Genomic DNA, 15,039 nt, shown 5'->3' with positions numbered 1-15,039 from the left:
GGAACTGTGGGGAATCTATGAATTACCTCATGTGATGTCACTTGAGTCAGTGATGAAAGGATCATGGCTACATTAGCCACTACTAGCATAACACATCTTTTTGAACAGTCGGCGCTGCAGTTGCATTGTGGGTAATATATGCGCAATGTTTTAATCGCTCATGTTGTGAGTCAGTTCAGTAATACTACTAATACTAATATTAAAAATACTAATATTTATATAATATTAGTAGTATTACTAGTAGTCTTACAATACTATTAATATCAGAAAAGTGATGCTATCAGATTCCATGTTGAGGATTTAATGGATAAGTTCACCCAAAAATGATCAACTCATCCTCATGCTGAAGGAAAGTTGGTTGAAGTTTTGTAGTCGACAAAACATTTCTGGAGCTTCACAGCAAAAACAGTGTTGCAGCATTCTCCTCAACGACTGAAACAGATGGGGACTTGTTTTAAAATGTAAGAACTGAAAAACGAAAACATAATATAGCTCCATACAGCTTGTCCAGCATCATCCAAGTCTCAGGAAGCCTTGAGATCCAAAACTGGTTTGAAAAGATGCAAGGCAGGCGCATGCACCCACTTCAGACAGGGTGCACACCAACACTTTTAGCTTAGCAGCTACAGTGAAGATTTCCAATTTAAAAAGGGTGTATAGGACAACTTTTAAATATTGATTTTGGGATCTCAGAGCCTGTATGGTTGTTTTTTACGTTTTAAAACAAGTTCCCATCTACTTCCCTCGTTTAGGAGAATGATGCAAAGCTGTTTTGCTGAGAAGCTCCAGAAATGTTTTGTGGACAAACTTCACATTGAGTAATGATTTAATTCTGATTTTTGGGTGAACTTATCCTTTAAGTATTATCATCCCTATAGTAACCATAGTATAAGACTACATTACTTGCCTACTTACTGCACACTTCCTCCTACAGCTGCTACCATGAAAGGCCAGCCACAGCAGGATGTTGAAAGATTGTAGATATATTCTTTGTGGTTTACCGTTTTATCTATTGTTTTGCAGAGTGAATAAAGTTGTTTTTCTAGCCATCATGTCGCCCTAGTGCCACTCAAATGTCCCCTTGCCACGGTGTACCCTTTGGAGTGCAACTGTTTTCTAGTCTTTTTGTCTCATACTACTGCAATCATTAGGGCTGTTGGTATACAATGTTATAAATATTTAAATATGAATCTAAAATTGGTCATTACCAGCATGAATGTTTCACACTTCATTGTCAGTGTTGAAGCCTTGTGCAGCATCAAATAAAAGCCAACCTGTTCCCTTTCCCCATAGTTTAAGTCTGCTAGTTCACCAGTAGGTGGTGCCATGTCACAAATCTTCCTCGTGTGTGCCCACTGAGTCTCCCTTCAACAGTGTTAAACCTAACCCCTTTCACAGTGTAGGTGGAATGCCATGCTCATTACATTAAAACATTGTTGGCACAAGTAAACAGCCCTTGACTCCATATTGAGTGAACTCAGTACTTCAAAACAGACAAGGGGGTCTACTTACAGCAATTTTCAGTTTATTAAGACATTCATACAATTCTGGGGAGGAAATCTGAAAATTAGTCAAGGGGGGGTAAATAGCAATATACTCTGGTGAGGGTAAAACCACATGTCAGCAAAATATGGCCAACCAGTGAGGAAATCTGATAGAGCAAGAGGGATAAAAAAAAAAATATATAGTACATTTAAATTAAAACAGTCACAAAATATAACAAAAAGCAAGTGAACTACAGTATAACATGACAAGTGCCTCTATTAAGCAGGCCCACGATACATCGTACATATGTTAGCATAACATAATTTGCAGACTTTATACAGCACTTATACCTTTTAGTCCACAGGTAAGTTACTAAATGGTGGAGAACATCGAACACACACATCTTAATTGAACATGGAAAGAAATACCTGATAAGGACCTTTATGTTTACAGACCCCATGGCTTTGTAGCTCCAACCAGCCAACTGTCGAGGTTAGAATCTACAACTGTCCGAAAGGGACCACCATAGAAGACACCTCGCTTTTAACACATACCAAAATTCTGATCAAGGTTTAGCATTGAGAAGTTTTTTTTCCCCCTCGAATAATATAAGCACAATGCAAGTGGACGATCGCTATCACTGCGTTTTTAAAAAAAATGAAATCTCAGGCCTCAAATCAGGTCAGCCACATTCATAGGCATCTCCTCCACGGTTGTATTGTAAAACGTCTCAATGTCCCGAAGAATCCTCTTGTCCTCCTCAGTGACGAAGTTGATAGCAACTCCTTTTCTGCCAAAACGGCCACCGCGACCGATTCTGCAGAGTAAAGATGAGCTACGTCAGACTCACAGTACACAGAGGTGCACATACTGGTGCAGTATGAGATGAAACTCACCTATGAATGTAGTTCTCTCGGTTTGTAGGAAGGTCATAGTTTATGACCAGGGAGACCTGCTGGACATCAATCCCACGAGCCTGAGAAAAAAAAAAAAATAAAAGTTTAGATTTAAGTCTAAAAGACAGATGGCTTACAATGTATAGGTGTTAATGTTGCCCATAAATAAGTAACAGATTCCTACAGTTGAGGAAACCATTGTGGAGTACGAGCCCTACTCTCCCAAAAGTTTGAACTGCTTGGTCATTTAAGGACTGTTGCAGGAATAAAAACATTTTGGGTTTCAACCACACAGCTTATTACTACTACATTATGCATCAACTCAACAACTCATACTAACCAGAAGATCAGTAGTGATCAACACTCTGCTTGAGCCAGACCTAAACTCCCTCATAATCACATCACGCTCCTTCTGGTCCATGTCACCATGCTGTGAATGTAGAATCATTTTAGTTAGACAATGTGCAGATGAGCCATGACAAGCAGAAAACTGTATTGATTCAAAGATTGTAGAGCCAAGCAGGCAGGCAACAGATCTTACCAGAGCAGAGACTGTGAAGTCTCTAGCATGCATCTTCTCAGTCAACCAGTCGACTTTTCTTCTAGTGTTGAGGAAGATGACAGCCTGGGTGATTGTCAGTGTTTCATACAGATCACACAGGGTGTCCAGCTTCCACTCCTGGAGACATCCATGAAAAAACAAAAAAGTTTGGCCAAGTAGTGCAATACAAAGTTAACTCAAGTCATATTGCAACTACTACAAGACCACTTATCAAGGATCTATAAAACTCCATTTAAATTTTTTTTTTTAAAAAGCAAGTAATGTGTAACACAGCATCTTGAGACGAAGGACAATGGACATTAAGAAAGAGGTCCGTCCAAGCCTCATTTCCGATACTGTGCCTTTAATCTCCTTCCCTGGTGTACCCATGCTTACACAGCCACGTGAGCTAAACCTGTGAGGCTTGGCTCCTGCAGTTTTAGCAGGGTGCTTTAAAGAGAAGGGGCATTTACATGCACAACCATGAGAATCAGCTAGCTGAAATGTTGTATAGCATTCAGACTAAGACAGTAAACCCACCTCTCTCTCTACATTTATGTAGAATTGCTTGATACCCTCAAGGGTAAGCTCTTCTTTCTTCACCAAGATGCGAATGGGGTCTCTCATGAACTTCTTGGTCACCTCCAAGACCTCTGCAGGCATGGTGGCAGAGAGCAGGACCACCTGGAGAAGAAGCAAAACATGTTACCAAGAGACCAAACCATTAAGTCTAAATTTGGTGCAGTGTTTGAAACGCAGACCTGATGTGACACTGCACCTTGAGACAGAGGCTAATGAACATTGAGAAAGAGGTTCAACAACATCTCAGTTTCAGTACAGTGTGCAATAATCTCCTTCCACGCATTACTCTGCTAGCATTATTGCATGAAACCGATAAAATCTGGATCACACAATTATAGCAGACTTCTGTTAATGCAGAAGGGCGGCATAATTAACCCCCAACTGTCAGTGCTGAGCCTGTAGTCAAAGAAACACTCACTTGGATGTTTGTGCTCAGTTTCTGGAAGATCTCATAGATCTGATCTTTGAACCCTCGGCTCAACATCTCATCGGCTTCGTCCAGAACAAACATCTTGATGCATTTTGCAGCTGCGCAGAAATTTGATGTTACAAGTCAAGTTTTTTGTGAAATGAATCAGTATGATTTGAGAATGCTTTTCTGCTGAGCAGAAGTGTGATACTTACACAGATATGTCCTGCTAAGCATGTCAAACACACGTCCTGGTGTGCCCACCACTATGTGAGGGGCCTCAGCCTGGAACTTCTGTATTTCAGTACGGAGACTAGTTCCACCAATGCAGGCATGGCAGCCTGCCCCCATGTAGTCACCCAGGGCCAGAATGACCTTCTGGATCTAATGAGGGGAGAGAGGAGCAAAAAAAACAACAAAAAAAAAAACAGCAGTTCAGGATTATGTGTCAGAAGGCATGACTGATCAGCTTTACACTGTTGAAGTGTCCTGAGTGATCAGTAAAATAAAAAAGAAATCTCCATTTCAAGAGTCAGTCCCGAAAGATGGTATGCCATCATTTCACTCAGTTTTCCACCGCAAAATATGAATACTCGAATCACAACCAATCCAGTGAAGCCAGATCACCTTTAGACCAATGCAGCCATGGACAGAGACTGCACCAATCCAAAGAGAATAATTTGTGTTTTACAATTTCAGAATTTTGACAGGATTTGTAAAAATGGTACCTTAGGACTTGAATCAGTGTCCTCATTGTGCTGTTTAGGTCTGAGACACTGAAGTTATCGTGACATCAGAAACAGCATACCTGCTGAGCCAGCTCTCTGGTGGGAGCAAGCACCAGAGCCTGAGTCTCCTTCTGCTCAACGTCCAGCTGCTGCAAGATAGAGATGGCAAATGTGGCCGTCTTGCCAGTGCCTGACTGGGCCTGGGCAATGACATCGTAACCTAATGGTAAGGGGACAAAACTAAATTATTAATGAGAAGAGATTTCTTCCACCTCAAATCATTGAAAAGAAAATGTGTCAGGTTAGACTGCCTCACAGCAGTTAACAACACTTAGGCTATATACACACATACAACTGTATAGAGTGATCAGTAAAAACAAAGTTATCCCCATTAATGGGTAAGTCCCGAAAGATGGTAAAGCATCATTTCACTCAACACATAAAAATCAAATTAACTTATGAATAACAAGTGTGAATTCTGTACCTTTGATGCAAGGAATGATTGCCCTCTGTTGAATGGCAGATGGCTTTTCAAAACCATATGCGTATATTCCCCTGAGAAGGGTCTCCTTCAGGTTCATATCATCGAAGTTGTCCGTAATCTCGCTCCAGTTGCTCTAAATTTTAGATGAACAGAGGCTTGTGAGTGAAAAATACACAAATGACATGATAGGCTGTTTTCAACTGTGACTCCTGAACATACCTCGATGACACCATCAGGCTCCATTGAATCTGGCCCCACATGGTCTCTATCTTTTGAGCTGTTTAAGAGAAGGGATACAGGTCAAGTTCCACAGAGTCAACTTTGACATTTTCTCACCAGTACATGAAGAAATTGAAGCGATATTGAGAATAGACAAAAAAAAAATTAAGAAAACGGGCAACTACATGTCGCGATCATTCCTACCACGTGTCATTTAGCCCCTCGTAAAAAAAGAAAAAAAAATAACAAAAAAAAATGTTAAAAAACTCATCTACACGCAGGCTAATGATTAAGACGTAAAAGCTCCGTCAGATGTGTGCTGGTCAGGGTTACGCCCAGAGTCTCTCATTACACAGTCCCAGGCTGGGCGCACGTGTCGAATTCCACGAGCAGGGATCAACTACCTGCCGGGCCAAAAATTCATGATTATGTAACCTCGATTGGTTACCGGCCGGCTCACACGCCCACTAAGGCACATTTTATCTCCCGAGTCAAAAGCGTTTATGTCGGATTTTAACACGTTCAGCATATCTCAACATGGAGATCTGCCTCACTCAGTTAGCCAACATGTCCGACAGTTGGGCCTGTGCTACCTATGGCGCTGCCTGAGAGCTCGGCCGAGCTGTAGCCGGGCCCGACGGTTCTCTGAATTAGCATACCACTGGCCACGACAGCCAAACGTCTTTAGATAATAAAACGTAGTCTTGATAAGTTAGGTATTCGTCAGAGAAACAAAGCACATGTAGTCTACAAAGGTTTGTAACGGTCATTTAAAACTGCGGTGTTACAAAGCTAACTGTTAGCCACCACATCGCCCTTACAGCGGTTAGAGCCTAGCCAGCTAAATAATTACAAATTCGGCGTCACAGAGTGTACACCAGCGTGACATGCTTAAATATAAATAGACACAGACTGTTGTTTCACGAAAATGTCACAAAATGCACATTGTACCTGTTGTAATCAGCAGAATCGCTAGACATGATCCGTTCCCAACTTCAGCATGCGACTGGAAAGATCGCAGATGGCGACGCCAACTGCCTTTATGCAGCCGGACTAATTTCACTGACGAACTTAATGCTCAGTTTGGTTGACAATACAGACTCAGCTGACTGACTTAATGTTTGGATCACGCTACATTTTATTCACTATCTTTTTCATACAAATGTGCCTTGTAATAACCGAAAAAAATGTGAAATTAAGCCAGACTATATTTATCAGCGGAAGGATATTGCAGTAATAAGTTGTGCTTGGGCTGCTACAGTGTCCCTGATAGGTCAAAATTCGCTTGTTAAGGTTGCGCAACATTTTTATGGAGACTTTCCGTGTGAGGTTGTTGAAATACAACTAATGTAATACAGTAAGATGAAAAAAGACAGATGGAAGGTGGGGATGTGCAGCTAGTAGTAGCTTCTTCGCACCAGTTTTTTTAGCCTTTTATCTTAAAACTATTATACTGTTCTTGTGTTTCCCCATGATGCGAAATGTTGAATTTAACCCAGTGACCAATTAACATGAGCAGTCTGTCTCTGTATTGCCCTGTGCTCTCCACGTACTGTCTGTGTCCGTGGTGACTCTCTCTGTCGCAATGTTTGCTAATGTTTTTGGTAAATTTTATATGAAAGAGCTGGATTGTGAATTACTCAAGATACTTGGAGAACCTGCAGCTTCTGGTTTGAACCCATTTAACTGGGTTGTATGAAGTTTGTCACTGCCTCTTGTTTATGTCCCTAGATGTGGAAGAAGAAAAATAACTTTATTAATCCTCTTGCGAAAGTTCAAGCTCCATCCTCTAGTTAATTTCTTTGCATTTACCCTCACAGGACCTACAGACAGACTCACTCAGTGGTGCTCTGGGCACATTGAAAAGCAGTCCACACGTCTGGTATCGCACTCCTATAACACTATTGGACTCATGATGGACAGTTCAAGAACAAACTATTAAAATCGATACAGTACAACCAGAGATATCGTCTTTTTAATGCCATGCATTCTTGTTCCTTTTCAAACCTGGCGCCTATATTACCCACAATGCAACTGTGCCAGTGAGTGACATCACAGGAGGCAATTTATCAGATTACATGCAGCTTCCTCTGGAGCCACAAAAGGCTTTTTACAATTTCACACATGGACAAGTACCCCCGAAGATCAAACACACTGTGTAAAATTGGAAGAGTCACATTTAAATGACTAGTTTTGATCTGTATTCTTGCAAGTTTAAAGGAATTGTACTTATTTTCCATTTTATGCTCCTAGAAACATAGAAGCACCATGTAGATTATACCCAGGCCAGCAGTATTAGCTCTTTCTCTGTCACAGGATGTCCTAACACATTAATACAACAGTAAAAACAGTACTCAAGTATATTTAGCTGATGATACTGTTGCATTTTTATCTATAGGCTGCAAGTTATGTAACATCTTGAATGTGTAACCTTTTCTATTGTTGCAGTAATTTTAAACTCCAGAATTGCTAATCAAACTAAATAGCTCCTTCTGGTCTGGAAGATTCAGATCTTAGATCCTTTCCTATATTCTTACAGTCCTCTTCAACACCAGCAAACAAGAGCTGTTTGGTTTCTGAAATTGTACAAAAAACCCATCAAAGACATTTTTCGCCTTTATTCCAGTGCAATGCTGAGAGTACAAAGAGAGAAGTTTTTTAAAAATGAGCATCTCTTTTCCTTAAGAAGGCAGAAAATGCTAATATTGTATGAATTTGTGAAAAAAATCAAAAATACTTGAAGGTGACAAATTTTAGTTTAAAACATTCTGAAATTAACGAAATAACAGTTTTGACATTATGTCAAAGACGTCTAGGTATTGTGTTGTAGAGCTATCTACTGAAGTTAGCATGCTAAGTAGATAGCCCTGGGCCTGAAAACCTTTTTCTCCCAGCAGTCAAAAGGTGTAAATACCATCTCTGGCTAGCTGCACAGCTGACCGAGCTAACAGTAGCCACAGTCATAAACTGAATACAGTTAGCAGCTGTTAGCTTCTCTGGTGATGTGCTGCCCCTATTTGTTTGGAGTATGAGTTCAACAGGTGGTCAATCTTTACATATTGCATCTTTAAAGGGGCTTTCTGTACGTTTATTCACCAAAAACTGTCTCCAGAGGTGAAGATCAATGCCAGGGCTCAATTTTGTTTGGCTTCTATTTCCTTGCTGCAGAACACTGTTTCTTGCCATCAGGGCACGACTTCTTCATCCTCTGAAGATGACAGAGGGAAGACTGGACACTACAGGGCCTCACTGTCACCTGCTGAGGCACAACATGATTACAAAAGAGGACAGGCAGAGGCTAGCTGGTTAGCATGTGAGCTTCAGTAGACATCTCTGCAACACAAGACATAGACGTCTTTGAAATAACGTGAACACTGCCGTTTCTTCACATTCTGTTTATAATGTTAATTAATGTCTTAAAACTGAAATTCTTACAAATAGCTCCTTTAATTATTGTGTTTTTCTCCAAAGCAGATCAGGTGAGTGTACTTTGACTCTAATGCACAATGGTGTAGTAGTTGGAGAAGAGCTCCTCCCCTGCTGTAATGTCTCTGAGTGACACAAGGACCACACAGCGTAGAGGCCTTTGTGTGTCCAGGCTGTAGTTGACATTCGGCAGATACTGGCGGAGCTCGATGGGAAACGTGTCCAGCACGTCATACTCCTGGTAGCACACGTTAGCAGGCCTCTCATTGGAGCAGTTGTTCACATACTGACCAACAGCAAGTGGGTTTTGTGGACTATCTGTCAGCCAGCTGGTGTCACTCATCATGAAAGGCCCCAGTCTGTCCCTGCCACTGCATGACCTGAACACCATTCTGGAGATGCTTTTGTCATTTCCATCAACCAAGACACCATCAATACACCTGAATACAAAGGGGTTTCTGATGGACTGGAGGAGAATTGGCTCATTGGCTTGATAGATGGTGCCAGGGTACATGGCAACTGTTGCTCCTTTGGGCACAAATCCTTTGGTGACAAACACTCCAGTTCCTGCAAAGGGCAAAGTGCTCGGCTTCCGGTCGATGCAGAATCCCAGAGACTGTAACATGGCATCATCTCCACACACTAGGTTTCCTCCACAAAGCTGGTCTTCTTCACTCGTTACCTGTCTGAGAAATGGAGCTTGAGCTGCTCGGAGCTCTCCATGATTAGCCCAATGACTCCTGAGCAGGACTCTGAAGAGCCTCAGCAGGCTCAGTGAAACGTCCTCATCCGGGACCAGTTTGTCTTTGGAGCGCCCCGTCACCTGCCGCAGAGTCTTCTCATTTTTAGACAGGTTCAGGACAACCCAAGGCACAAACCTGTGTCTGTACGACTTCCATTTGTTCTGAAAGCTTTTCAGAGCGGCTCTAAACATCCAGAGCGACGTCTGGCAGAGCGGACATGAAGAAAATGGCTTATTTTCATGAATTCACTAGTCTCTTCCGACAAGATGTTTCAAAATAAAATACGACACGTGTTAATATTTCCAGATTCACATCAGAACTCAGATGAAGTGTTTGTCATTTTAAGATAAATGTGTGTAATGCGTTGGACACTGAATATTAGACTGGATTATTTAACACAATTGATATGGCACGATCGAGGAGTGACTAATTTTGAACTTTTATTTTTAATAGCGATGCTTTGACCGGAAGAAGTTTTTACGTGGCTTGTAAAAACTTTACACGCATTAGCCAGCTGGATGGGAGGAAAGGTAGTCGGGCAAAGACAAACATGGTAAGAAATGACTCTTTCTGTCCTGGTGTCGTGATGCAAACGTAAACAGTGGTTGCACACGCAAACTATTACTGTGGGGTAATTAATATAGCCAAGAAGCTACGCTAATCATCTTATATTTCTTTCATATTATGAAAACAAACGTAGCTCTCGACGTTAGCATTAGCTAGCTAACTAACGTTAGCTCACGGCAAGACTAGCCAGCTCGCCTAGTTAGCTAGCTAAACTTGTTAGCCTTTAAGCCAACTGACAAACAAAATTAGCTGCACACACAACAGTGCAAGCTATTCATTGTTGCCGACAGGATTTAATGACTACATTGCTTGTTCAATGCTAGCATACATTTAAAGATACTAATATCAGTAGCTAGCTGACAGTCAACTCATTGCAAGTCGGTCCCTGCTGTCAGGATAGCATGTTACTGCTAGTTCTTCTACTGCTGTTATTAAGAGGTTTGTAACTATGGTTTGGTGTTAATGTAGCTGACTCCTAGCCAACCAGTCGTGGTTACTATGTGAATTTTTGTATAGTTAGAGTCCTGCAGTGATATACAGAGTATTGTTGACAGCTGATGAATAAACTTATTACATTAACGTTACAGAAATATTGTGTAAGATTAGGCTATTACTGTTCTTTACATTAGTGTCCTTGTGTTTTGTTGCTACAATGGCTGTGTGTTTTGTTTGTCTTTGTGCAGAACAAGCTGAAGTCCTCACAGAAGGATAAAGTTCGTCAGTTCATGATTTTCACACAGTCCAATGAGAAGACCGCACTGACCTGTCTGTCACAGAATGACTGGAAACTAGATGTTGCCACTGACAAGTTTTTCCAAAATCCAGAGCTCTATGTTCCAAATCTAAAGGGGGCCTTAGACAAGAAGAAGCTCGAGCAGCTGTACAACAGATACAGAGGTATGGAAAGCCTTTTGAATGCATAATAAAAAAGCAACACTATAATTTTCTATGAAGTTTTCAGCATGTTACAGTTTTTTTTATACATTAGAAGCATAAATCAATTAAAATATTAATTGTTTTTTATTGAAAACGCTTCTCTATTTGGCTGTCATTTCTTTATCAAGTCCCTCTTCACACTCTTATCTTTAAGATCCTCATGATGACAACAAGATCGGCATCGATGGGATCCAACAATTCTGTGACGACCTGACTCTGGACCCAGCCAGCATAAGTGTCCTCCTCATAGCCTGGAAGTTCAGGGCAGCAACACAGTGCGAGTTCTCGAAGCAGGAGTTCATGGATGGCATGGCAGAACAGGGGTGAGGATGTATTTTCAGATGGTACAATCTTGAAGCTCCTCCTCTCTTCTGTGTGAACTGGAAGTTAAAGGAATACAGAGCTAGTACTATATAGGCCACCATGATTCAAATGTTGACTTAGTTATAAGTAGGATTTCTGAAAGAAGTCTGACTGAACGCAAGCAAAGGATTGTCGTATATACATCGCAAACCTCACAATGTATGTAGAAATGTTACAATCCTTACACTATGATCTTATTTGGGTTGTTTTCTTGAGTATTGGCCCAATCGTGTTAATATGGCATCAGTGCAGCCTTAGTAAACTTATACCATTTTTCCACCAAAATTAGCGGGTCTACACAGGTTATTTTAAATGCGGGTCAACCCACTAAAAAGTGCCTATTGACCCGATTCCCACTTCCCACAGGCAAGGCAGTCCGTCTATGCTTTTGATCTTAAGTGTTACGTTGTACGTCACTGACGTCACGTTTCATGTCACAAATGCGCAGGAAACAGTTGTAACAGAAGAGAAAACAACAGTACACTCATTGTGAAAGAAGCATCTGCAAAACAGTGGATAAATTGATTTGAGTGTCACAACCCCTGCAGAATGAGTCGTTTCATTGTCAACAGCAGCAACATTTGGAAAATCTAAAAGAGCTGCACAATTAAATTATTTTATCCTCCTTCAAGTTATCCGGCTCGGTCGGTGATCCAGGTATTTTCACAGCTGGGAAGTCAAGCTGAGCAGCTTTCATAGGAATGAACAGGGCTCCACTTCCAACACAGTGTCCAGTAATAACACGTCCTTAATAGACCGCATCCCATATTCCTTCCGTCATCAGAGCTGAGCCGAGGTGATAAAAACCTGTGACTACTGCAGAGTCAATTGACCCGGGTATAAATGCAGAGTTTACACATTCCCATTGCACACAAAAGCCCAATCTTAGCGGGTTTAAGTGGGATTTTTGACCTGTGGAAAAGGCGTAATGGTTAGAAATTGTATACCCATCACATGTGTATTTTAAGATTGCAGCCCAGATGGCTGATGTCAATGCTGAAATATTATATGTACACATTCAGTTGTCTGTGTAGAGGTTCCAGGCTTTATTTGGATGATGTCCAATAGAATTAGTTTACTGGGATCCAGAGTGCAACTGTTTTGGTTCCACATGTCAAGTGTGACCAAACAATTTCATTAGTCGTGCTAGTTTATTATTATTATTAGTAGTAGTAGTAGTAGTAGTAGTAGTAGTAGTAGTAGTTAATTTTTTGTTTGACAAAGTTACCCTCATACAGCTCAATACACATGCACCTATTAATTAATTGCTTACTTTTACAACAAACACAGGTGTTTACTTTACTGAAAGAATAAAACAAACATTTCTTCTTGTCTGCGTTATGTTTTCCCAGGTGTGACAGCATAGACAAGCTAAAAGCTCAGCTGCCAAAGATGGAACAAGAGTTAAAGGACCACGGGAAATTTAAGGACTTTTACCAGTTTACATTTAATTTTGCAAAGAATCCTGGCCAGAAAGGTTTGGGTAAGAATCTTTTAATGCTCACCTACAAAGAGTTTGTTTGTTTGTTTATTTGTTTGTTGAATGTGTCTGTTTTTCTTACAGATTTAGATATGGCAATTGCATATTGGAATTTAGTACTGGCTGGAAGATTCAAGTTCCTGGACCTGTGGAACAAATTTTTAGTTGTAAGTTTGATAATCACTGTCACGTTACACTAAAAATGTAATTACTATTTGTCCTCATTGGGTTACCTTAACTCTGCTCTACATCTTTTGCAGGAGCACCACAAAAGATCAATTCCTAAGGACACTTGGAACCTCTTACTAGACTTCAGCACAATGATCACAGATGACATGTCGAATTATGATGAGGAAGGTTTGTACGGTGTTGACACTCAGCTAAAGGGGACCAGTTTTTCACTGTGTGCATGGAAGCATCTATTTGGGCTGGGCCTTATATTGATATTATATTGTTAACATGATGTCAGATTAGATATCTTCCTGGTTTTAAAGGCTGCATCACAGTAAAGTGATTTTTTTTTCTGGACTTACAAGGCTGTTCTACTTGATTATCAGAACTTTCATTTTGTAAAAATGTTGTCAAAGTGCTAACAATCATCTCTACAATATTGTTGCAGTATTGATAATGACGTATTTGGTACAAAACATGGTGATATTTGATTTTGTTGCCTGGTCCTAGCTTTAATTATGGTCTTTGAAGAGATTTCAAAATATCAAGATATATATCATTTATTGTGATATAGCCTTAAATATTGTAATATTAGTTTAAGGCCATATTGCCCAGCCCAACATCTATGACCTGTAACTGACCCTTTCTTAGATAAGATTGAATGCCTCTACCCAGTATGGTTAAGTTATCTATAATCATATTTCCACATATGGTGGAGTCTGTTCATTTAAAGGGCACTTTGTAGTTTCGGAAAAGAAATTAAAACTCAGAATTTTGATATTTACAATATTAATGAGGCAATAATACAAACTCAAGTTTTTATTTTCCCCTAACTGAATCAACAAGCTGTTATGAGAGGAAAATAAGGTCCCCTGAACACTGAAGCTAGAAAGGTTGCAGGGTCCACCAAATATAAACAAAGTAGACAAACAAATTGTGTTGTCCTTCAGGGTCAGTTTGTTAATTCAGTCATACAAATGAAAAGAGTTTGTTTATTTAGTTTGTTTCGGCATAAAAATTGAGTCAATGAAGATCTTTCTCTTCACATTAAGGTTCCTTCCCCAGAACTACACAGCGCACCTTTAAGTAGTTTTGTTTGTTTGTTTGTTTGTTCAATAGGAGCATGGCCTGTCCTTATTGATGACTTTGTGGAGTTTGCACGGCCGCACATCGGGACCAAAAGCACGGCAGTTTAAGGGCCGCTCTCACAGCAGGAACATCCATGTGAGGTTTCTACAGACCGGATAGCGCAGAGGACGGAGGACAAGGGGACCGCACTGAGCTGAGAACTATGTTGCCTTTTCAACCCTCAGGACTGAAATATTTTACACAACAGAGACTTTATATATGTGTGTGTGTATTTACATATATATAAAAAAAGGCATATCTCTTTGTTGGTCAACTTGTGGTGGTTTGGAACTTTTATCTAAAGTATTGGGCTTTTTGTGTGCGCTCAAGCCAATTAGAGAGGAGTCACCATCTTGGCCCACATGGTTCATTGATGTGTTTTGGGCTCCACTCAAAAGCAGGTAGATAGACACACTTTTTGAATTGTAATCTAAACACGAGGGTTCGCGAGGGGACGTTGTTCTTTAAATATTGAATTTTAATACTCTTGTGTGCATTCCTGATTTTGTTTTTGTTTTATGATACATTTGTGCGACAAGTCAGTATAAAACTTTGATTGTAATTTTTTAAGCATAATGCTGTTTGTTTAAACACAAATGTATAAAGATAAAATAAATGTTTCAGTTTGGTATCTTTAAAGCTGCCTGGCCTCTGTGTGTTTCTGCACAAAAAAACAAAACAAATGCTAATAATAATTCTCAGGTACCTCTGGTTATGATTTTGGACCTGCATCAGTTCTTTAATTAATCTGAAGAATGTTCCCATCTGCTTCAGTTGCTTAGCAGAATGCTGCAACACTGCTTTGCTGTGAAGCTCCAGAAATGTTTTGTGGTCTATTTCACTGGACTTTCCATCAGCATGTGGGTCAATAGAATAATGAG

At 40.3% G+C, this 15,039-nt stretch overlaps 3 protein-coding genes and 4 non-coding genes across 7 annotated transcripts; 1 reads left to right on the top strand and 6 right to left on the bottom strand.

The window, feature by feature from the left end:
- Positions 1-1,508: 1,508 nt before the first annotated feature.
- eif4a2 (eukaryotic translation initiation factor 4A2) lies at positions 1,509-6,361 on the bottom strand. The gene is made up of 11 exons (XM_073491145.1): positions 6,296-6,361; positions 5,345-5,402; positions 5,126-5,258; positions 4,722-4,861; positions 4,129-4,297; positions 3,923-4,032; positions 3,463-3,606; positions 2,923-3,060; positions 2,722-2,811; positions 2,382-2,461; positions 1,509-2,302 (listed from the first exon to the last, which is right to left on the bottom strand). The coding sequence occupies exons 1-11, from the start codon at positions 6,322-6,324 to the stop codon at positions 2,158-2,160; spliced, it is 1,236 nt and encodes a 411-aa protein (XP_073347246.1). The 5' UTR covers positions 6,325-6,361; the 3' UTR covers positions 1,509-2,157.
- LOC141017478 (small nucleolar RNA SNORA81) lies at positions 3,204-3,387 on the bottom strand. Its single transcript, XR_012180649.1, has one exon. It is a non-coding gene; the product is annotated as a small nucleolar RNA SNORA81 (small nucleolar RNA).
- On the bottom strand, positions 3,685-3,866 carry LOC141017479 (small nucleolar RNA SNORA81). The gene has a single exon (XR_012180650.1). It is a non-coding gene; the product is annotated as a small nucleolar RNA SNORA81 (small nucleolar RNA).
- Positions 4,405-4,480, bottom strand: LOC141017480 (small nucleolar RNA SNORD2). The gene has a single exon (XR_012180651.1). It is a non-coding gene; the product is annotated as a small nucleolar RNA SNORD2 (small nucleolar RNA).
- Positions 5,003-5,075, bottom strand: LOC141017481 (small nucleolar RNA SNORD2). The gene has a single exon (XR_012180652.1). It is a non-coding gene; the product is annotated as a small nucleolar RNA SNORD2 (small nucleolar RNA).
- A 1,586-nt stretch (positions 6,362-7,947) lies between the features above and the next one.
- setd9 (SET domain containing 9) lies at positions 7,948-9,735 on the bottom strand. The gene has a single exon (XM_073491197.1). The coding sequence runs from the start codon at positions 9,702-9,704 to the stop codon at positions 8,841-8,843; it is 864 nt and encodes a 287-aa protein (XP_073347298.1). The 5' UTR covers positions 9,705-9,735; the 3' UTR covers positions 7,948-8,840.
- A 257-nt stretch (positions 9,736-9,992) lies between these two features.
- On the top strand, positions 9,993-14,797 carry dcun1d1 (DCN1, defective in cullin neddylation 1, domain containing 1 (S. cerevisiae)). Its single transcript, XM_073491021.1, has 7 exons — positions 9,993-10,066; positions 10,764-10,977; positions 11,171-11,339; positions 12,732-12,862; positions 12,944-13,026; positions 13,120-13,216; positions 14,150-14,797. Exons 1-7 carry the CDS (start codon positions 10,064-10,066, stop codon positions 14,224-14,226), a joined length of 774 nt encoding a protein of 257 aa, XP_073347122.1. The 5' UTR covers positions 9,993-10,063; the 3' UTR covers positions 14,227-14,797.
- The last annotated feature ends 242 nt before the right edge of the window (positions 14,798-15,039 follow it).

This window comes from Pagrus major, chromosome 21 (assembly GCF_040436345.1).
Source record: "Pagrus major chromosome 21, Pma_NU_1.0".
Taxonomy (NCBI): Eukaryota; Metazoa; Chordata; class Actinopteri; order Spariformes; family Sparidae; genus Pagrus; species Pagrus major.
The sequence above is the reverse complement of the archived record's forward strand: the minus strand, read 5'-3'. Positions and strand labels throughout refer to the sequence as shown.

Coding starts and splice junctions, on each gene's coding strand:
- eif4a2 (XM_073491145.1), bottom strand. CDS start 6,324: ATGTCTAGCGATTCTGCTGATTACAACAG. Junction 3,061..3,462: donor ACATAAATGTAGAGAGAGAG/GTGGGTTTACTG, acceptor GGATGTCTCCAG/GAGTGGAAGCTGGACACCCT. Junction 2,303..2,381: donor CGAGAGAACTACATTCATAG/GTGAGTTTCATC, acceptor TTTACTCTGCAG/AATCGGTCGCGGTGGCCGTT.
- setd9 (XM_073491197.1), bottom strand. CDS start 9,704: ATGTTTAGAGCCGCTCTGAAAAGCTTTCAGAACAAATGGAAGTCGTAC.
- dcun1d1 (XM_073491021.1), top strand. Junction 10,978..11,170: donor GCTGTACAACAGATACAGAG/GTATGGAAAGCC, acceptor CTTATCTTTAAG/ATCCTCATGATGACAACAAG. Junction 13,217..14,149: donor GTCGAATTATGATGAGGAAG/GTTTGTACGGTG, acceptor TTTGTTCAATAG/GAGCATGGCCTGTCCTTATT.